This window comes from Trematomus bernacchii, unplaced genomic scaffold, assembly GCF_902827165.1.
Source record: "Trematomus bernacchii unplaced genomic scaffold, fTreBer1.1, whole genome shotgun sequence".
Taxonomy (NCBI): Eukaryota; Metazoa; Chordata; class Actinopteri; order Perciformes; family Nototheniidae; genus Trematomus; species Trematomus bernacchii.
The window spans coordinates 7,949,087-7,970,420 of NW_022988043.1; the positions used below are offsets into that span (position 1 = coordinate 7,949,087).

At 43.4% G+C, this 21,334-nt stretch overlaps 3 protein-coding genes across 4 annotated transcripts in view; 2 read left to right on the forward strand and 1 right to left on the reverse strand.

Annotated features, from left to right (window-relative positions):
* The first annotated feature begins 109 nt into the window (after positions 1 to 109).
* ndufaf2 (NADH:ubiquinone oxidoreductase complex assembly factor 2) lies at positions 110 to 14,009 on the forward strand. The gene is made up of 4 exons (XM_034118425.1): positions 110 to 305; positions 9,986 to 10,075; positions 11,049 to 11,089; positions 13,271 to 14,009. The coding sequence occupies exons 1-4, from the start codon at positions 191 to 193 to the stop codon at positions 13,505 to 13,507; spliced, it is 483 nt and encodes a 160-aa protein (XP_033974316.1). The 5' UTR covers positions 110 to 190; the 3' UTR covers positions 13,508 to 14,009.
* Positions 14,010 to 14,502: 493 nt separating this feature from the next.
* On the reverse strand, positions 14,503 to 16,658 carry smim15 (small integral membrane protein 15). Its single transcript, XM_034118426.1, has 2 exons — positions 16,550 to 16,658; positions 14,503 to 15,268 (listed from the first exon to the last, which is right to left on the reverse strand). The coding sequence occupies exon 2, from the start codon at positions 15,235 to 15,237 to the stop codon at positions 15,013 to 15,015; it is 225 nt and encodes a 74-aa protein (XP_033974317.1). The 5' UTR covers positions 15,238 to 15,268; positions 16,550 to 16,658; the 3' UTR covers positions 14,503 to 15,012.
* A 2,360-nt stretch (positions 16,659 to 19,018) lies between these two features.
* The window catches only part of LOC117472743 (zinc finger SWIM domain-containing protein 6-like), a 50,857-nt gene continuing 48,541 nt past the window's right edge, over positions 19,019 to 21,334 (forward strand). For both annotated transcript variants that reach the window (XM_034118118.1, XM_034118119.1), the window contains exon 1: positions 19,019 to 19,451. In XM_034118118.1, the coding sequence (XP_033974009.1) occupies positions 19,019 to 19,451 (433 nt within the window). The remainder of the gene's footprint in view (positions 19,452 to 21,334) is intronic.

Below are 21,334 nucleotides of genomic sequence, written 5' to 3' on the forward strand. Positions count from 1 at the left end.
TGTTGGAACGTAATGACAACATTCAATGACAAATGCGATGATTGGCTGTTCAATAATAAGCGTCCAATCACAAAACGGCTTATTCATTCTATTCCCAACATAAGAAGTCTTGCATAAACAACCAAGTGAGAGGACACACATCTAACAAGGGACACGAAATACTCAAAAACCTTCAAGTTTTCCTGTAAATATGAACAGGGTCGCTGGAGTTTTACGGCGTACGTTTGGAATAGTACGCGAGCACGTCGGGACAGATCTTGTGGGGAATAAGTATTACCATATCCCAGAACAGAAGACATGGACAGGTAAATATAATGTAACATGTCCTCTAAATCAAGCTTTGTTGTGCTTACTTTAGCCAGTAATGAATGTATTTACAGTATTGATCCCTACAGATATGCATGCTTTTTTAAAGCCTCGTCTAAACTTCAGTAAGCTTCTTCTGTCCCTGGCCCTGTTTGTTTACTCCATAACAAACTTAGCCTTTCTTAGCCTGATTGTTTTGATATCTAGTTAAGAATACTGCATATTACATATTGATATTCCAGCAATGTATCTATTTGTATGTAATGTATTGCGCATGTATGACTTTCCTTCTTCCCTTTGACCCTTGTAGTGTAAAAAGCTCGCCAGTAGATGGGGCAAATACCTCACCCAGAACATCTCATTGTATAAAATAGATTTAGTCTGTATTAAAATTGAGCAAGATTAACATTTAACTCATTTTGGGGCCACAATAACTGCAGCTCCACTGTCATGGGCCCTCAAAGCAGAAAGGGTCCTCCTCATTCCCTTTTCAGTGTATTTTTTTTTATTTGACAAATATGACCTCAAGTGACCCTTATTGCTTCTATCAATAATATATTCTCTCAAATCTTTAAATAATAGGAGCGGTAATTCCGCTGCCAAAAACATGGCAGTTCCACTGTCACTGGCCTTAAAAGCAGAAAGCATGTCCTCCACTGTTGCAGGGGAAATGATTTCTTGTCTGTTATGAGGTTTTAGAAGGAGGTCATATATCCCTACTGAGACATGGCAGTGCTACAGTTTGTCATGCTCAAGCCAAGCAGTAGAACTGTGTCATCATCAGGCTAATCCATGGTGGAATGCCAATGGTGTCCTTCACACCTTCTTGAAGGCCAAGGACACAGTTGTAGGCCTAGTGGACTCAACGTCTGGTCTTACCGTGAGTCATTCCTCAGTTGTCCTAACTTTAGGAGATGGAGAGAGATAGGCAATTTGTATGACTCAACTTACCAATAGTAACGATTTTATTTGAGAAGCCCAGCACATCACCCCTGTGTTTTTGCAAGATATTTACAAGGAGGAGATGCCATCATAGCTGAGTGTCATTTTAAAATGAGACAATGAGAGGTTTACAACAAAAACACTCAGAGCATTGACATTATCTATGTGTCAATGTCAGATCCACACCTGCAGAGGAACTTGATTAGCAGAATCACAGCTAATCCCACTTTCCCCTTCCCCTTTTGGTCCCTATAGAGGGCATTGGTCAAAGGTCAAAGAGCCAACCTTCCAGACATTATACTGTTGGTTAACCAGCCATGGACCTTTGACTTATTAGCGAAGTGATATTATGCATCGTGATATTCATTAGAAATCTTATGCCTGAGAATGAGTTCAGTTCCATTGCAGACACTGTCTTTTTTATAATATGGGATACACACTACACAGCAGTAATCCCTCCTACCCATGTGTTTGTCTCCCTCTCTTGGTGCCACATTATACAACTTCAATAACGCATGAGCTGAATAGGTATGTTACAGTGCAAACATTCAGTGATGCTTTTTCAGAGAGTGAAGCCAAGAGTTTTTTCTTTCAGTTTTGGACCGACCGTTGGCAGGTCCCAGGCCTGCTATCTTTCTGACTGAACTTGACTTTGTGGTTCACCTTTTCTCAGCAGTTTGCAGGGAAACGTGTGCCCACCTCATATTTATAATTCATTACAAGGCTGCTCCTCAACCCCTGGCTGTCAGACTATTTAAATGAGACATCACACAAGACCATTTTCTAGCACGCGACAGGCTACCATATTCACTGCCCAATCACAATGACTGACACTGTGGAGTGGCTGGATGGCCTGTGGAAAAACTGGTTTCTGAACAAACGCACTCAGAAATGCAAGGCAGGTGCGTACACGTATACCCTCATATACGTTTATAATACACAAATAAAAATATATGGCACACACATGTTCCTCTTTATTTCTACCACTCACCCAGTCCAGCCTTGTGGAAATAAAGCAGATGCATTATTCAGTCCATATGTCTTGCTAAAGCGGGTTCTTTTTGATCTTAAACTGATAGGCCAAGCGTGGGCTCAGGGCCTTAAGGCATGGACCGCAGGGCTTTCCACTGCAGCGCATAGTGGTTAAAGTAGGTGAGGAGACTCTCTCTCTATCTCTCTTTCCCTCTCAACTCTGCCTAGTTCTTCTATTCATTTGTCCATCCCTAGTATTCAGGCAATCCCTCTCTACCTTTATCTATGCTTTGCTGCTCCCATTTTCTACCTCTCTCAATCTGTTAACTTTAGAAAACTGGGGCGTAAGCAATTTCTTGTGTGTGGTAGGCTATATATGAGGGTTTTAATGGCTGCTAAGACAGAAAAATAAAAGGAAGCCGCTGCTTTTTTACATGACTGTGTCCTATCTAATCTCAACAACTGCCCATTCTTCTCCTTCGGGTGACCTCTTTATTTGCCTCTAGTTAGTCTTTCCTTCCGTTGCCCCTCCCTACCATTGCTGCCTCTCGATTTTCCTCCTTTGAAGACATTCTGGTGAAGATTTCTATTCACAACATTGGAGTAGTTCAGCAGTGTGGAGGGTTATACCCAGCAGAGTGCTTCATATCCCCCTCTCCTCAGATGCTGCTGCACATCAAAATGAAAAGGCCTGAGTCTGAAGTACACGCCTAGAGAGGGGGAATGTCTGTCCGTGTCTTTAGAAACGGTCCAGCTAAGAGGCCTACTGTGCTTCTTCCCCACAGAGAGAACTGTGCTATAGGCTGTGGAGCCCCAGTGATTGTTGTCTATGGCAGGGCTACAAGATAAAGCCACTGGCAATCTGGCCACTGGTCTTTAGAGGGTCTTTGCCTTGGTGTTGGCTCTATAGAGCTGAATAGAGAATCTATATTCTTCTCTCTTTCTGTGTGCGTCTGTCCCCCAGGCCCAGCGCTGCCTCACACTGCATGGGGCACCATGTCATGCTGCCCAGATGAAAGCCCAGCATTCTGCGGATGGGCTCATTCGTCTTCAGCAGTGGGCCTGCAGCTTTGACGCCTGCCTTCCCTCCCTTTATTTAGGAAGAGAGGCGCACTGACATTATCGGCCGCTGCAGGCACATTTGAAAATAATTGCCTGTATGATTGCTATTTTTCTTACCTCTTTGAGGAGGTGTAGCCTTTGTCTTGGAATCAATGGCTGCTCAATACTGGACAGAGGAAAGGCAGTTTCCTTTCATGTCTTAGTAAAAAGGATGTATTTTTAGCGCTATTCATTTTAGCAGTGTGTGCCATGCAGTTTTAATCTATTGGTCCTCTCCACCGTGTGGAGAATTGGAGGGATTCAGAGGTTCTTCCGAGGTGCGCCACGCTGTTGCAGAGAAAAGATGCATTGACTTGTCGTCCTATCACTATCCCTCTTTCTTTGTCTATTATTTATTTGATTCCCCAGCTATGTTCTATGAAGTGAAAAACTGAAAAGGCCTCAATTCTGCTATTTCAGGCTGGGTGACTCTGGGGACTGAGTTAGGAGGTGTGTGTGTTGTGATATCAGTGTGTGCATCTGTGGTTGTGTACATGTGTTGGCATAAAAACTACACACTGTGTGTATGTGCACATTAGTATCTGCTTTGTATTTTAAAAAAGGAAATAAAACTGCAAGTGTGTTTTCTCTCCACTTCATGCCCAAACACACTTAACACAACAACAGATGGCTGTGTGTCATCAGAGCGTTGATTCAAGCCGCATATTTCCATGGAAAGAGTCACAGCGGAGAGAGACGAGGGTCCAAATGGCTGTTTATTCTGCCACAAGTCATCCCCAGGGTGTGATGAAGGAAGGTCTATCATACAGTAGGACACCAAGTCAGTGTTTGCAATGGAGCAGCTATGTCCAGAGCAGCCACAGTAAATCATGTTAATTGATCAGCAGCTTTGCAATGCATGGGGTTTAAATGAAGGTTGTTTAATCGTTAACGAAACCACGTGGGTTTAGCTCATCTTGCTTTCCACCGTTTGCCAAGTGTGTGTTTGTGTTTGTATGTGTATGTGGTGGAACACCATGGAGTGGTTTAACTACTTCATTAAAAAGGCATTGGAAAAGATGGATGCTCACAATAAGAAACAGGCACATTTATTTCTTACGGTAGAGTATTACAAATGGGCCTAGCTCCAATATCGGCACTCTAAGCATCTTGCAGGTCTATTAAACACTGCTTTAACAGTAGACCTGTATCTGTAAACATGTTTGATTCACTACCTACACATTTAACATGATGCGACGTGGTGAAAAACCCTAGGCAGTTGATGGTGCCAACAAATTAATTACAATAATTATAGGCGCTGATTCGCTGTCCAGTGCATTTGTGTGTCTTTCTGGTCAAATGGCCAGTAAGGTGGCTCGGGGCTCCTTGTCGGTCAGAAACTCAGCCAGAAAGGCTGATAGACAGACCAACACAAAGCAGACATCTCCTGGAGCCCGCCGCTGCTTATTCAATCCTGAATATTTTAATAAAGCAGACAGGCAGAGAGAAATAAGGCTAGCAGTAAGGAAGGAAAGATAAGGCCGACGGAGATTCACAGAGGGTGCAAAAGAAGGTGGGGTATAGAAAGTGAGTGACAAACAACAAGGGGGATGCTGACATACGGGGTGAAATTATATAGTGGGGGGAAGAATGGAGAGAGTGAAAGTAAAAGGAGGGTTTCTGACAGAAAGAGGGTGAAATGAGTGGGTGGAACAGGCAGACAGATAGAGGGGGGGAGAGAAGGTGGAGGTAGGTTAATGGAGGAAGAGAGTGGGGGACTGAAGGTGCAATGGAAGGGAAAGGAAGGGGGTTGGATGAGAGTGATGGAGGTGAATAGAAAGGGGTGGACAGCTTGTTGTATGGACATCACACGTATGGGCCTCAGAGGAGCTGGAGAGGAGGAGGAGGTGGTGGGGGGGTGCACACCGCTCCACAGCCTCACAAAGGACGCTGACTTCCTGGCTCGCCACGGTCCTTTTCTATAACCCATCGTGCAGAGACGGGACTTCAAGAGGACGGGTGGTCGTAAGTGGAAGGGGGTAAAGTATCCCTTTCACCCTCGAGTATGCTTGCGTTTAGTTAAGAGTAACACGCAGGGGAAATCAGAGTACTCTTTTCAGCATGTTATTACTTTTTTTATGAATTATTCTTCTCTGTTTTGCCGTGAGTCGCTCAAGCCTCAGCGGGATCGACAGCAACAGGGACAAACAGAATGAGGGCTGAATAAAAAAGGCGAGCAGCAGCAGTGGCAGGCCTACTTTACGCCTGTAAGCCCCTCCTTTTACCAGAATTGAGGCAAAAACAACGGCTGGCCTTTTCCCTCTAAACCAGCTTCACTAGGCTCAGGGCTAATGGGTAACCATGGTTACAGGCATCACACATCCCCTCAATTCTTATTTTTTTACAGGATAAGAGATTGGAGGAGGAGAGAGAGGAGGGAAGGACAGGGTGCTGGTATTGGTACCTGGTTGTCCTTGTATCACTGATGCTTATCCGATCACTCCATCTTCATAAAGCTGTCCATTACCATGCAGGTATTGGTCCCCCATCCCTCCTCTGCACACGGCTCAGCTGGAGAGAATTAAACTAGGCTCACAACAGGATGATGGGACTGCTGCTTTTGCACCACAGTGTCAGGCCCAACACTCACTGTTTTAGTGTACCTCTCGCTATCTTGCAGAATGTGAAGAAGCTCTTTATTTTGAGATTGAGTTCCAGAGTTCCAGATGGGAGCTTTTGTCTAAATTGCAATCTGTTGAAAAGCAAGTGTACGTGGTGGTGCAGAAGAAGTCTGTGTTGATGAGGAGCAGGAGGTCCACCAGTTGGAAATCCGTTTAGTTTTTATCTGATTTTTTTTTTTGGGCTCTCCATTTCCCGGATGTTGTCATTCTATGTGTGTTACCCTCAGAACTGTGTCTGTAATCAAAGACGAGTGGAGGAGGAAGACACACAGCGAGCAAGACGCCCCGGAATGACAATGTGGAGGTGAGAAACCTCTCAGGTCGCCCCGAGCAGCTCTCACCTGGGAGCTGATGTGTGAAGTTGTGTGTGTGTGCGTGCGTGTGGTGTGTGTGTGTGTGTGTCTGTTGAAGCAGGTGATGGAGTTTAGCGGGGTGTGTTCAGGGTTCAAAGAGCAGCCCTCAGAGCGCATCACGTCTTACTCTAACGAACGGGAAAGATAGGTGTACCTGCCGTTTGATTGGCTCCCGATCTGGCTGCCAAGGCAACCCCTCACCCATCCTGCCTCCCTGTCTCCTCCCTTCCTTCCTTACCTCTCCCCTCCTCCCCCCGGTTCCACAGCTAGGCTCACAGATGAGTCGCGCTCAGACAGGTGAGATGGCTCATGAATATTTATGCATTGGGATTTCATTCCTCCTGCCGCTGGCCCCTCCCCCTCAACAACGCAGCGCTGCGTTTGTCCTTCACGGTAAGAGACTGCGTCCTCGCTCCTGTCCCTCAGGTTAATCTCCCTGTGTGTGTGTGTGTGTGTGTGTGTGTGTGTGTGTGTGTGTGTGTGTGTGTGTGTGTGTGTGTGTGTGTGTGTGTGTGTGTGTGTGTGTGTGTGTGTGTGTGTGTGTGTGTGGTGTGTGTGTGTGTGTGTGTGTGTGTGTGTGTGTGTGTGGTGTGTGTGTGTGTGTGGTGTGTGTGTGTGTGTGTGTGTGTGTGTGTGTGTGTGTGTGTGTGTGTGTGTGTGTGGTGTGTGTGTGTGTGTGTGTTGTGTGTGTGTGTGTGTGTGTGTGTGTGTGTGTGGTGTGTGTGTGTGTGTGTGTGTGTGTGTGTGTGTGTGTGTGTGTGTGTGTGTGTGTGTGTGTGTGTGTGTGTGTGTGTGTGTGTGTGTGTGTGTGTGTGTGTGTGTGTGTGGGTGGTTTCCCCTTGTGAGTGATGAGAAGGAAGACCTGTCACATGGGGGCCTGCTGAGATGGAGAGCTCCTAACACCTTTCATATCTGTCTGAGGTCGGAACTGTGCTGGATGTGGGATCCTGTAAGACTATATATGATAAACTTTATGAAACTAACACTAAGGAGTCTATAATTCAGTTAGTCGATAATGAGGAAAATCAAGCATTTTGACTGATTGATAGCCAACTAGTCTTGATTAATATTTAACAAGGTAAAATACAAAACATTTGATGATTTAATCTCGTCAATGTGAAAATGGTATTGCATTGATTTATCGTATTGTGAAGGCAGCTTAACCTGATGACACCATTTTGGGATATCAACTTAAAAAAACAACCTCGGACTCTAGTAATTTATGATCAACATTTTATATAATTTCTATGATTTCAGAGACAAATGGTTAATCCATAACAAAAATGATTGGGGGGAGGGGTTTGAACACAGTGTTTATTACTACAGCTTTAAATATAAGGGGCTTATTTTTTTTTCCTAATGTATTATTATAACACTCAATTATTTTTTTATTCTTCACTGTTGGTCAAACAAAGTAAGCAATTTTAAGGTATGACTTTATGGTCTGTTTTTAGATTGGAAAATATACTTTTTGTTTTAAATAATCTATGGATTAATTAGTAATGATAGTAATCATTAGTTGCAGGCACCGCCCTCAGCTGAGTAATCACTATGCAAACAATGTGCCAGGCCAATTCTGTTATGCTATGTTACGTGTAGATTACATCTGTAATCACAAACCTAATATCCACAAGTCATCACATTTCTTTACTACATCTTCAATCATCTCACATGAGGTAACAGGATGTGTTTATGTTGAAATGTTGCAATATATTTGTAGAATTGCACGTTATAAAGCTTTTAGCTTGTGTGTGTGTTTATCTGGAGTTGTACCATCTAAAATATTACCAAGAGAGCGATATTCACAGCAATCCCACTGACAAGCCTCCTCCCAATGTGTATGTGTTGGGAGGATCAGCCATGTTTCATAAATATATGTACATACTGTATTTGTTACTCAAATCCAAGGATAAAAGCCATGGTGGAAGAGGTTTAGTCATGCTGCAAAAGCAACAAGACAAGAGGAGCGCTCGGTTGGAGTGTGACAGAATGAAGAGGGGGGGGGATGCACCGCAGTGGAGAGAGATGGAGAAAAGGTGGGTGCCTCTTGATGCTTATTAGCTAGGCATTAGTTGTAGTTAAGCACATTGCTTGTGGGGACTGTATCATAATTGTTCCATTTCAGTCTGCTGCCACCCACACCAATGCAAATACGGATAGAATCTGTTTTAATTAGCATACCTGTTAAATGTATTTGTGAGTATTGCCTTGAGAACAGTCTTTTGTTTGCTGGCAGTTGTTTTTGTTCTGCTATCATGGGGGGTTTTCTAGAAAGCTGTTTCTCAGAAGACATTTTAAGGCATGTAAACAAACGTGAGGATCATAGGATGCATTTTACACGTCGCTGGGCCAGCTAGGTGAGAGAATGCAGTGTTTTTGTGAGACCTGGATACCAGAAAGCTGGAGCCTGTGAGGCCTTATAGTGACAATCTAGTGGGAACCAAAGCAGAACCAAAGCAATGCTAGCCTAATTAGCTGACCTGATTACTAAATAGGCTGGATAAAGTATGGGAAGGAATCATCACTTTATAATGCATAATTGCAGAGCAGCACATGCATGAAAAATGTCTTCATTGGAAGAAAACAGATAAGCTTTTATTATAAGGCACTCCCGTATACACTTAGCCACTTTGAAATGTCATCATTCATCCATCTCGGTGCAGTAGCTATATGTTATGGCTGAAGTAAACATTAAGGCCATCAGTCTGCGCTGTGCATGGAGGTGGTTGCCTCCATTTGTCCATGTCCAGTCATCTGCGGAGAAACGGTGATGGAATCCTGACAGATTGTCTGTGTTTTGGAGCGTGTTGTTTTCCTTGCCCATCCATTTCTCTTCTCCTAGCCGTGTTTGCCATGCATCATCACTCTCTCTCTCTCTCTTTCTCTCTCTCTTTCTCTCTCTCTCCCTCCTACCTCCTCCGTCCTTGCTTCATCATTTCTCAGAAGGATGGGAGCGAGCGATGGACATCCAGCTACCAGCGAGGAGAAACTATGGAAATACTTGTTCTGAACACTGTATAAAGCTCTGCAGCAACACACAAAGATACAACGTGCTCTTTTTTAATTATCTTGTCCCCTCTTATTCTGTCTCCATCCCTCTCCATTGCCACCCCCCTATATACCTCCATCTCCATGTCATTGTGTGCCAGCCAAACTTGTCTAATCAGCAGATTCGACCAAAAATAATTGGCGGTGGCCTTGCTGCTAGCGAGCATCGTGCTGTATACAGATAGGCAGAGGAGCACTTAATATTCCACGCAGCTCGTGCCTCTCCTGTTCTCTGTGATATCTGACCTCTTTTGTCTCCTGCTCGGCTTGATGTTGATTTTGGAGGGCATTGTTAGCCAGAGCGCTGTGATTGGAAGAGGCTTTGAGTGAGGGGGGCTGTGGTTGGTTGGGTTAAAGTCAGGCTGATTTGCATAAAGGCTTAGCCCAGATTTGGAGCCACTCAGCGAGATCTGAGAAGAAGGGCCCGAGGGCCACGAGGTAATCATCCATGGCCTGTCACAGTGCTGTCATTCCTCTTGAGTATTTGTGTGTCTGTGCGTCCGTCTGTATCTGTGTGTCTGAGAGCATTGTGTCTGCTCTTTGTGTTTGTTTATATTCCTTTGCGTTTTTGTATGCATCATTGTTGAGCATCTCCATCTCACTCTCGCCGTCTTCCTCTCTTCTTTTTGTTTTGTTTCCCAGGCAGGTCGGTCCGTGCCAGGCGGATGGTGGTGGCAGCTAATGCTACAGAATATGAATATGTGGAAGGCAGCATACCAATGGAGTGGGACTGTAAGTGTGGACCGCAGCATCACTGTTATACTTTTAATATCACTAATATGGATGAATGTTAATAAGAAAGCTACCCATCAGAGTATATAAAGGGCTGCACAAATAAAATGGAATAACAAATGCATGCCTGTATCTATTGGGGCCTAGGCTAATCCATTGATTTTCTTTCTTTTTTTTGTCTCAAACTGCAAGAGGGGGGGTTGGGAGAAGCGTATTCATGAGTTTATCAAAGACGCCTTCTGCTGGTGTTATACAACCGTATCATAAAATAGTGTTTCAAATGTCTTACAACTGGATACAAACTGTTCCCTCTGTCTCAGACTGGCTTTATCCACCTTAAACCCTTCATCCTGCTTCGCCCCATCCCTCATGCATTTTCATCAGGATGCAAATAAGAAAGGGATAAAAGAGGCCCAGAATCCCTGTGCTAGCTGGGGGAAGAGTTAGAAAACCTCATTCCTCTCTCTCTCTCTCTCTCTCTGGCTCCCTTTAACCTGCTCTGCTGTGCAACCAGCTCAGCCAAAATAGAGCTCCTTTTAAAAGTGAAAAAATATGACAGACATACACAGTTCTACTCTGGAGGAGAAAGAAGGACAGAGCTACTGATGGAGAATGACAGCGTCTACTTTCAAATTCAAAGATCAGAGCAGACTCCTACTGTCTCTTCTGAGACACAGCACTCAGTGGCCCTGCTCTGCCTAAACTAAAGCAGGATTATGGTTTTGAGTTTATCATGTGTGTAACTTTTACCATTCTGCATGTTTCCCTATAGTTCACTAAATGAAATGATAAAAACCCTAGATACTGTGTGTTTTCCCATCTTGCTTGGTAACTCTGTTTTCACCAAGCTACCATTGTGCCCTGAAACTCAGCGATGCCATAGCAGCTTTTAAATATCACTGCAGGTTTTGTTTGTGCTGCGTATGTTTGTGTGGGTGTTCTCACTCTTCTTTTTTCCTCCTCTCTCCTGCAGCGTGGATCCGAGGCAGACGGAAGGAGCCCCCCTCTGTCGAGGTACGTCTCCCCCCCAGCCTCCCCGCTGTGCTGATGGTTGGACTCTAGAGGGCTGGTTACAAGGGAGGGAAAGATAGAAGCAAGGAACGGCTTTGATTTGTTTTATCTTACAGTTTGGAACTGAATCCTGGAACTTTCGGGGGACAGGTGTTAAAATAAACAGCAGCTGAAGTGCATTGATGGCGAGGCGGAGAGCAAAGACAGCTTCTGAACAAGCGGCTCACTGACACCATGTCCTAGTTTACTTTCTTTTTCCCAGTAAAAGCCTGATTTTTGTTGTATTTCTGGCAGTCTCTAGGATGGGAATGGTGAAGGACTGCAGTTTTTCCCCTCGCGTACCTCTCACTGGGTTTATTGCTCTTTAAATGTGAGAATGCTGGAAATTATTTGGACGGCGAAATGTAGGTCTATAGGAAATCCCTTGGAAGGCCGATACCGAGGCACTCTTTCTGTCTCTCTGTCCTCTCTCCCTGCCAGTGGCCAATGCCATCCCCTGTCTCTATTGCCAGAACATTCTCTTCCAATTTTCTGCCTTGCGTCTGCCCAATAGCTGCCATCGACAGCTGGACAGTGTTGATGTGGCCAAGGCTTCACTCCCAGCACATTACCCTACCCCTTGTCACGCTCCCTCTCTTCCCGGTCCAAGCCGACATAAATTGATTGGATTAAATCCTGTCATTAACAGGCTGGAAAAGCAGCTCAGTATGTTTGTCTCTCTCCCCAAAGCGGGGCTTTTTGGCCACAGCTCTCCCCTCTCTTTTCCAGTCCTTCAATTCTGCCAACACACAACAGCATTATGCCCAGTCCTCCCTTCTTTTCTGGCTTCTCATGCTAGGGAGAGGCTAACATCACTGGACACTAGTTGTGGCTCAAGTGGGTAACTATTCCACTGGTGGACTGTTTTCAGGCTATAATTGTTTCCATGAGCTGGACTGGTTGTTTATACTGCGAATGCCTCCTGTCATGTTAGTTTACCAATTTGTTCCAAGCACTACATTTTTAACCAGGTTTTATTGGACAATATACTGCAGGTTAACTGAACACACTTGCTCTTCTGCTAGTAAATGTCTTACTTTATACTCTACACACGCAAACACACACACATTTGTCCCTGGAAGATTTCCAATCCATTTTTATATCTTTCTACTTTTGACTAGGCAATTTACTTTTTGTGCCTTTCGGACAAACAGGGTTAGAATAGTAAGCAGGGGACTTATAACTGGTTCTATTGTCTGGTGAGTTTGAAGGTTCGAAATAGGTAATCCTCTTTTCTTAGGAAACTGCCACCTTAACATTTCCAACATCACAGAACTTGGTAGATGCTGTCTGGTCATGATTCATTTGTGAAGTGTTGGATGCCATGCCATTTAAACTGTGATTGCTGCCCCTTTAATTTACCTTGGTGGCTATCGTTGGCAATATTGCATGGCTGCTATATGTAATCTATCAAGAAATGTATAAGCATGTTTTTACTATTGATTTTAAACATGTTTTACAATGAAGGGTCACCGACCCATAAAGCCCACAATTTATAAGAGGTCACAGACTATGACAAGGATAAATTCAAGAAATAACATCCGTAAAAAAATTAAAGTAAAGTATCAACATGTCGTGTAGGTTATTTTTCTTCCTTGTCTTCTATATACAGTCTCATTAGTTCAAACTATTTTTTAATCAGGTTGTATGCTGTTTGGAGACTTTACATCTATAACTCACCGTGGGTTTGTTTTGAAAGTGGACTGCATGTTCAGGAGCATGGGAGTTTTAGTCAACAACGAAAAAACTGTAGAAAACACTGCCAGCTTCGGAAGGAAGGAAGCTTATCGACTCATAAGTAGGAAGTGTTGATTTCAGCAAAAACTTAAATTAATTCAATTTTCAATAGGTTAATCCATCCATCAATCCTCTGACACTTATCTGGGATCGGGTGATGTAAATTGATTATATCACAAGAAATTATTGTTTTGTATGTCTGGAAAGCACTGCTTTGAATGTCAATACATTCTGATTCTAAGCCACATCCTGCCTACTGATTTTCCATCATTCTTTTGACTGTTTATTTATTTTTTATTAATTGAATTTCACGATTTATTAAAAACGTGTTATACTATCTTATATTTAATGTGTTGAACACTGCAAAAACACTGAATATGCATGTATGTCCACCTCTGTGTTTTATAGGAGCTGCTGAAGAATCAGTCTTACAGGGACAACATGAAAATCAAAGCCAGGGAGGTGGAGGAGAAAGATCTGATCCTACAGGCCAAGGAATATGAAGATGGTCTCGTGACGACTCCTGCAAAGACTCTTGCCAAAGGCCATGCCGCCTCCACCGACTTCGGGAAGCAGGAGATCAGCGAGGACCCCAGCAGCACTGCCAACACCTTTCAGCCCGGCTCCTGGCTGCCCAAGAAATAGACTGAGACATCCACATTCAGGGAGACCGCTGTACAATAAAACACAATCCAATAGATAAGCCCTGCAATAAAGAACTACCTATGTGAAACTGATATTCCCATTCAGTTGAAACTTTGTAGTGTAACTTTAGAAGCAACTTTCAGTATAATGCCATTCAAGTCCACACCACAACCTGCGACTTCAGAAATAACCAGAGTTTAAATCTCTCAATTTGATCTCGGCTGTAATCATTTCAAGGATGTTTTATTGGATTGTTTTAAATTGTCAGGTTTCTATTTCCGTAGTCCCTTGGTGTACATATATTGTATATAATCAAGACAATAGGCGTCACTCATCTTGAAGCTGACTTTAAGTAATAATTCAATGGAGCCAAAAGGTCTGTTAATAAAGCAAAGAAAAAGTGGAATGCTTGTACTTCACAATAGTCAATTATAGATACTGTATCATGCATTGTGGATATTGCAAGAAATAATTTCTAATAAATTGTGACTTTGGTAATATCTATATTGACTGCTTAATCTCAAAATGAAATATATAAATATTGTAAATGTATAAATTGAAGGTGATCAGAAGAGCAGATCTCAGCCATGACCAAATATACTGTGCATCCTTTTTAAATGTTCTTCAAAGAGCAACATTTTACTTTGTCAAGATGAAAAGCATAATTTTTTTTGATGAAGCACAAGGAAAAAAAATGTTTCATCGGGTTGGAATATGTATAAAACACAACTTTTAACTCTAAATTAAACCCTGTAATCAGAAAAGGCGAGAAGCTTAAACTAAGCTTGCATTAAATGTGTCTATTTCACCCAAATTCCCTTCTCACATGCAGTTTTGCAACTGCTAAATATGACTGGCTGCTAAACATTTGTGATTCATTTATATGGATTATGGATTTGTATGTCATTCTGTTTGACATTCCGAGGCTTTTCTGTCAATCTGAACATAAACATTGAATGATGCACTCTGGCTCAAAGTTACAATACAATTAAAGATGAGGGGATGAATACTTTATCTGCATTTAATTAGAATTACATAATTTTTCCATTTCAATATAAAATCCATAATGAGGAAATTAGATCATATTATTCGACATGAAAACTTTATTGATTAGAAAGTAGTATTTTGGATATTTTGGAAAAAGTTCCAGTAAGCTCATTATTACATCTTCAATTCTAAAGAACATGGATGATAACAATGGAATGCAAAGAGTTGCAACAGCTGCACATTATTATCAGCGGATTTCTGTAAAACTACATGATACAGATGACCACTGTGCTCTTGCTGACCAGAGTCCCACTGGGACGAGCCTCCTTCGGGCAGTACTGTCCGTCTCAGCACTGTTAGCCTGTGGGGCCAGTCTCCCACCCCAGATTTGAGGGGCCCTGTGCTGACAGTAGGGCTGGGACACAAAGGGCTCCACGTTGTTAAGTTATTTGGAATAAGGAGGGCTGCATGTGTAGTGGATGCTCCTCCTTGTATATGCCCTCATCCTACCCACAGGCTCAATCTTTCTTGGTCCTCTTGGCCTTGGCTATGTTGTCCTGACGTTTCTGCTTTTTCTTCTGTTCCTTGTCACGTGCCTCGATCATCTTGGCCAGTTTCCAGGACAGCAGTGCACTGGCAATGAAGAGAGGTGTGAGAGCCAGGATGACAGTGGTGAGGAAACCGTAGGGGTCTTTGGCAGCCCACTCCACCACATACTCTGCCCATGCTCGAACGTCAATCATCCTGTTTAGCAACAGTGAGGCGCAATCAGACCTGAGAAAGGGTACCAAGAGAGAAAGCAATGAATATCCAGAGGAAAAGCAACTAATATGTACAAATTATAATAACAGGTTAATATGTTAGAAGGAGAGTTGTTATTATGCGTTCAATCTCACGAAACTGTTTACGGACAAAACACCCCTATAAAGTAATGAAACAGACATTTTTACTTTCTGGTTAATCAGCTAAATGCAGATTTGACGAGTTAAGGAACTTTATAAAACTGAGTCAAGAAAATGTGATTCATTGTTTCCTGTTGCTCCCTCTTAACTGTCTTATTGAAACAAAAATTACGAATAATGAACATTAATAATAGCATTCATGGTAATTAAGTATTTAGACACTTTCTGAAAGTAACAAATTGCTACATCCCATGGTACATATCGTCTAATCTACATTGATATTCATCAGAATTAATGTGTCGTAAAATTGCTTGTAGGGAGGTAAGTTTCACTGGGTAAATAATACTAGGGTTTTTTAATAATCCAGGTAAAAAAATATTTCATTTCATTTCAAGTCAACTTTATTATAAATCTTCTGTGTGTGAGATACAGACAGGGAGATCGAAATGCTGTTTCTCACAATCCCAAGGAATACAACATATTCGAAAATATGCATATATACACACATATACACATTAAGAGGCATAAATAAAAACCCACAACAGTCAATATATACAAAATAACAGTCACTTATAAACGGTGGTAGCTTATTATTTAAGCTACCACAGAAAGTGTAACGTTACATTAGACATCGTTATCACAATGCTACCCACTGGCATCAGTGCAGTGAAAAATCCATCATTATCGTCATCAATATGGTTAAACCAATATATTTAACCTTGGTTATCGCTACTTGTTGAGCTCTTCAGCCAAAAAGCCGCCTGATGAACCGCTAGAGTTAATCTCCAGCAGCTAAGTAGCGTCAAGCTGAGCCAAAAGCTAGCTCCGTTAACTGCATTCCGAAAACCCTTACAAACTATCTACTCTAGATAAAACCTTATATACTCAAGCTCATTTGACACATTTGCCTAGACTGCTAGTAGTATTTGATCTGAATATCTGAGATGCGGGTTTAGAAATGAACCTCTCTACTGCGATTAGCGACGCTTGCTAACCTGCCCATTCATAACGGCCTAACTTTAAGGAGCAGGATAGCTTCGACTCTCGGCTAAACTGCTCAACAACTATGCGTGTGAACGTGACAAAACAAATAATATATATTCTCATATTGGTTATTGGTGGTAAAAACGATATAGATACAAAATAAACTTACCAATGTGCAGAGATTGTGTTTATATCCGCGATAATTAGTACCACCTCCTCCCAGTTCCGGGTAGTGTAACGTGATGTGGTCCTATTCCTCGCCCTGATTGGATATGACGCGCCGCTTTAAAGATGGGAAATGTAGTCCTCAAGCCTAGGAAATTAGATGTAGCGTACAAATAATCAAAATACAGAGCAAAATGTAAACTGTATTTTATGCAGTGTTTGGCCATAATGTTGTATATTGTATCACATTGCCTGCAAAACGTATATTATACATTTTAAGAACATAACAAAAGGAATAATTGCACTTGAAATAACTTTAAAAACAGGGAGCCATACTATACTCTGAATCATAGCATTTCAGATTTTTATTTAACCTATTCCTTAAGGTGCAGGATAAAAAAATAACTATATCTCAGTGAAAAATACAAGATACAAGAACTTTGTTGTCATTGTTAGGGCACAGAGACATTTCTTCTGAGCTGGTCCAGTAGGTGCAACAGAATAAGATAATAAATATGAATAAAATAAATGAAACGACTTTTAAAAGCTATAGATAGACATAACAGGATCATTATAAATAAATAAATAAAGCTAATATAAATGCACTAAACATCTGGCACCAATATGTATGGTTGGGTCTTTGTGAGTGAGTACATAAATGTGTTTGATACATTATGATCAAGTTTGATAATATGTAGAGCTTACCTGTGGGGTTGAAGCTACAATATTATCTGTTTGGATATAGCACACTCTTGTTGGTCATGGTTACTTAGAAATAATATGATTAGTTTGCTACGAATATGCTAACTTAAATTATTGGATACAGATTGACAAATATGGTCTACTCTGTTCAGATGACGTCTAGTTCTTAAAACTGACCATGTGTGTAACTGTTCTGCTTGAAGAATAGAAAAAACTATAAGGAAATAGCTATTTAAAAGAAAGAAGCAAAAGGCTGCACTGGCCCTCTGGGAAAGATGACTAACATAACAAAGATGGACCTGCTGGCTTTGTGAACTTCCTGTGGGGAAGTATTGAAACCAAATCAGGTTAGGCCACATCTGCTCTGTCCATACGGCATGGATCACTTTCAGAGCAGTTCAAAGGCCAGCCTTTTAGCCCTGCTCACAGAGGAAAGAGAGGGGCAGCTGGGAACACATGCAGAGGATAAACACATTGCGAACACACTTTCTGGTTTGCCAGCATAGTTTTGGGCAAGTTTTATAGACAATTTAACCCCCACCCCCATCTTATGGCTTTAGCTTATAATTATTAGCTTCTGTTACATGTCTCCCTGGGAGAACCCAGGGGGTGGGCAATGCAGCCGCACCCTAAACCCCTGATGACTATTTGACTCCTACAGAAGTGGGCCCCCTTTTCATGACGAAGCTGTGGAACAAGCATTATCAACAGACAGGAAGGAGGACCATAAAACGACTACACCACATTTGATAGTTAACCAGCTATGGTGTGTGTCATAATGATTACAAGAAAACCCAGTTGTCTGGCCAGACCTTGAGTAATTTCCTCAATAGAGCATGACTTGACTGTTTAATATTTAAATGTAAAATGAATGAATATACCACCATCACCAGGGATCGTTTTTTTTCATACCTCAGAAGAGGCCTTTCTTTTCACAGGCTTCGTTTTAATGTCAGCAACTTTTATTTAATTTAGTCTTAGCTCTGTGTCAAATATGTGCTTGTTAAGTCTTTAATCATAAGTCAAAGTCACCCTGTTTTTTAGTCAAGTTAAATGAGTGTCTGTGTGTGAGACAGAAAGAAAGAAAGAGAGAGAGAGAGATAGCAAGGAAGATATTTTTCCTTTATTTTCGAGTACAATTAATTGTCCATAAGCTGCAGCAGCCACTAACCAACATGCCTGAGTAGTGAATACAGAGGACAAGCATGTCCAGCTCCATATCTTTATGTTCCTCCTCCCACGCCCTTTCTGTCTCTGACAGCTGAGAGTCCTTTGGACTTAAGCCTCGAAAACAACCATCACGTTGTTATTGAAGAAGCTAGAGCCCGGGGTGGTAGCACAGGCTCCAAAGGAAAAAAGTCAGTTTTCTTGCCCCCTTTTACCCCTGTGGGAAACTGCGAGACCGCCCCTGGATTAAGTCCCCGCCTTTAAACTCAAATAAGAAGGAAACTTCAAAGGCCGTCGGCCGCCGGGGCTCCGCCCTCGCGCTCCCGAACGGCTTCACAAAGGATTTGCCGACGTTCGGGAATTCCGCCTCCAGTTCCTTTTATAGCGCCACTCGTGCGCTGGCTGCGCTCCAGGACCCCGCCCCTCCCGGTTACTTTGACAACACAAAGGACTTCACGGAACTCGCAGGCGCCGCCTCCCTTTCCAAATAAGGGCAGTCTCTCCATGTACGGCAAACAATCGGTGCGAGATTGCCCTTTTCTCTTCCTTATCCCGTTTATATGATCGGAGAGGAACAGCGCTTCAGGTTGGAAGCGGTGCGATCATGGCCGAGCGAGTCCAGCAGCCCCCAGCCAAGCGGCTCTGCTGCAGGCCCGGCTACAACCCGGCATGCAGGCAGGGGCAGCGGGCTGGAGGAGTCCTGTGTGGCGGCGCAGGGTCCGCTCCGGGAGGGTCGGGGAACGGAAAAAAACATAACCCCGAGTCGTTGCTCGACATCGCGGCACGCAGAGTCGCGGAGAAGTGGCCGTTTCAGAGGGTGGAGGAGCGGTTCGAGAGGATCCCGGAACCCGTCCAGCGGAGGATCGTATATTGGTCATTCCCGAGGAGCGAGAAGGAGATCTGTATGTATTCCTCTTTCAACGCCGGAGGAGAGGAAAGTGGAACTAGCGGGGACAATAACGACGAGACCCAGCTGCCTTTCCTACGGGGTGTCACTCTGCTAGAGGGTGGCTGGGTGGACAACGTATTGCAAGTCGGTGAGTGGACTATAACGTTACAGAAATGCAGCAAAACAGACGACAATGAACAACACGTCTAACTCGCACGGTTTGCCCTTTTCTATGGAGCCATGGCAGACTTTTACAGGGCTTGTGTTTGCCTCCCATAGCCGTGTGTATTATAAACAATGCAGGGTATTTCCACACCAGTCTATACTATAGCTGTGTGAGAATAGCCTATTTTCAGATAAGCCCGTAATAGTAGCCCACTTCTCCTTGTTTTTGCCCACTGAGCTGAGCGCATTGAATTGCCCAGAGCCATCCCAATTGGAAGCTTAGTACTTTGTTCCTATTTTTATGTCTTTCCAGCTCTCCATGCCCCCACCAATGGGTACGCAGACAAAAGCCCCCTATATCTTTTCACCGCTGGCTAAATAGAAGATATTTAGAAAGGGTGGGAGGGAGGGCGATTTAAAGCCACAGTGCTTCTGTTTTGTTTGCCAAACACCTTTTGTGAGACAGACTGAAGCTTTTCTGCTGTTTTCCCAATATTCAGTTAAAGCCCAGGCTATGTGCAGCTGATAGAGGCAGAGATGCTTTCCCCCCTGTCTTCTGTATTATTTGTGGTAAAGCTTGGAGTAAACAGAGGTACTAGGCTAAGCAATCCCTTGCTTCCCTGCCTGCCTCCATGCCTGGCTAGCTGCCTTTGCCAGAGCCACAATATTTCACTGCAATCGTCAGTGCAATAGACTCAGCTGTCAATCCGACTCCCCACCCTTGGAAACGGTTCAGGATTCTAATCCCATTACCCTCCCCAGTTCATCTGAATCTTAATGCATTCTCCAAACAAGATTTTATGCATGATCTTCTTCCTCCTCCCTCCTTCACCCTCTCATTTTCTCTCCCCTGCTCCCTCTCTCACTTCTTGGCTTACTATCCCTCCAAAGAATCTGTGTGGAGATGGCTTCAGCTCTTGTGGGCTCAGAGAATGTGCAGTGCACAATAGTAGCCATGGAGCAGGCAGACAGGCAGGCAGCTCTCCCTCCCTCTCTGGCCTGTTTACCAGATTCCCCAGCATTAGACTCATTTATGTGCTCACTCTTTTGGGGCTTCAGGAAGCTAAACACCCAGCACGGAGTAAAACAGTGTAAGGGCGTCAGTGAGGACATTCATGTGTGTTTGTGTGCTTTGCAATAGTTCAAAATAGAGACAAAGAGGGGAACGGGTTCATTCTCTTTGGCCATGCATGTGTTTTTGTTGTGTGTGAGAGAGAAAGAGAAAGACAAGATGATGTGTGGGGGTTTGATAAACACTGAGGGGGATTGTGCATGCATCTGTGTGTGCATGTGTGTGTGTCTTCGTCTGCACGGGCTGTCAGTCTCATCCTGCATGCTCACAGAGAGTGGAGGATGACAGGCGAGTACACAGCAGGAGGAGGGCATGTTATGCTGATTGCAATTTTCGCCACAGCATTTGTTTGGGGGGGCTAGGGGAAATAAAGCTAAAGAAGAGAAAATGATAAATAAAAGATGCAATCTACTCCAGGGGACAGGCAGCCACTGGAGGATGAGGGCTTAAAAGCAGGGCAGCATGGGAGGGGGCTGTCAGCCACATCACACACCACATGTATTGGCCCATCAAATACATACAGTGGGTCTGGCCCTGGAAAAAAGTGCAGGGTGCTTGTGAGGGTGTGTGTGTCTGCATACAGGCGTGTGTGGCTTTGTGTGGCTTCCTGTGTGTGTGTGTGCTGTCAGTAGGATGGGATTCAGTGTTGATGATGAAAGACAGTAGAGAAATAGAATAGATGTGGAGGTTATTGTGTATGGGGGGGAAAGCTAATATACTTGAATGGATCTGCTGTCGCTGTATTCCTTTCCTCCCCCTCTCATCTCCTCTACCTCCCTCTCTCCCAAGTGAGC

Coding starts and splice junctions, on each gene's coding strand:
- ndufaf2 (XM_034118425.1), top strand. CDS start 191: ATGAACAGGGTCGCTGGAGTTTTACGGCGTACGTTTGGAATAGTACGC. Junction 10,076..11,048: donor CATACCAATGGAGTGGGACT/GTAAGTGTGGAC, acceptor TCTCTCCTGCAG/CGTGGATCCGAGGCAGACGG. Junction 11,090..13,270: donor AGGAGCCCCCCTCTGTCGAG/GTACGTCTCCCC, acceptor TGTGTTTTATAG/GAGCTGCTGAAGAATCAGTC.
- smim15 (XM_034118426.1), bottom strand. CDS start 15,237: ATGATTGACGTTCGAGCATGGGCAGAGTATGTGGTGGAGTGGGCTGCC.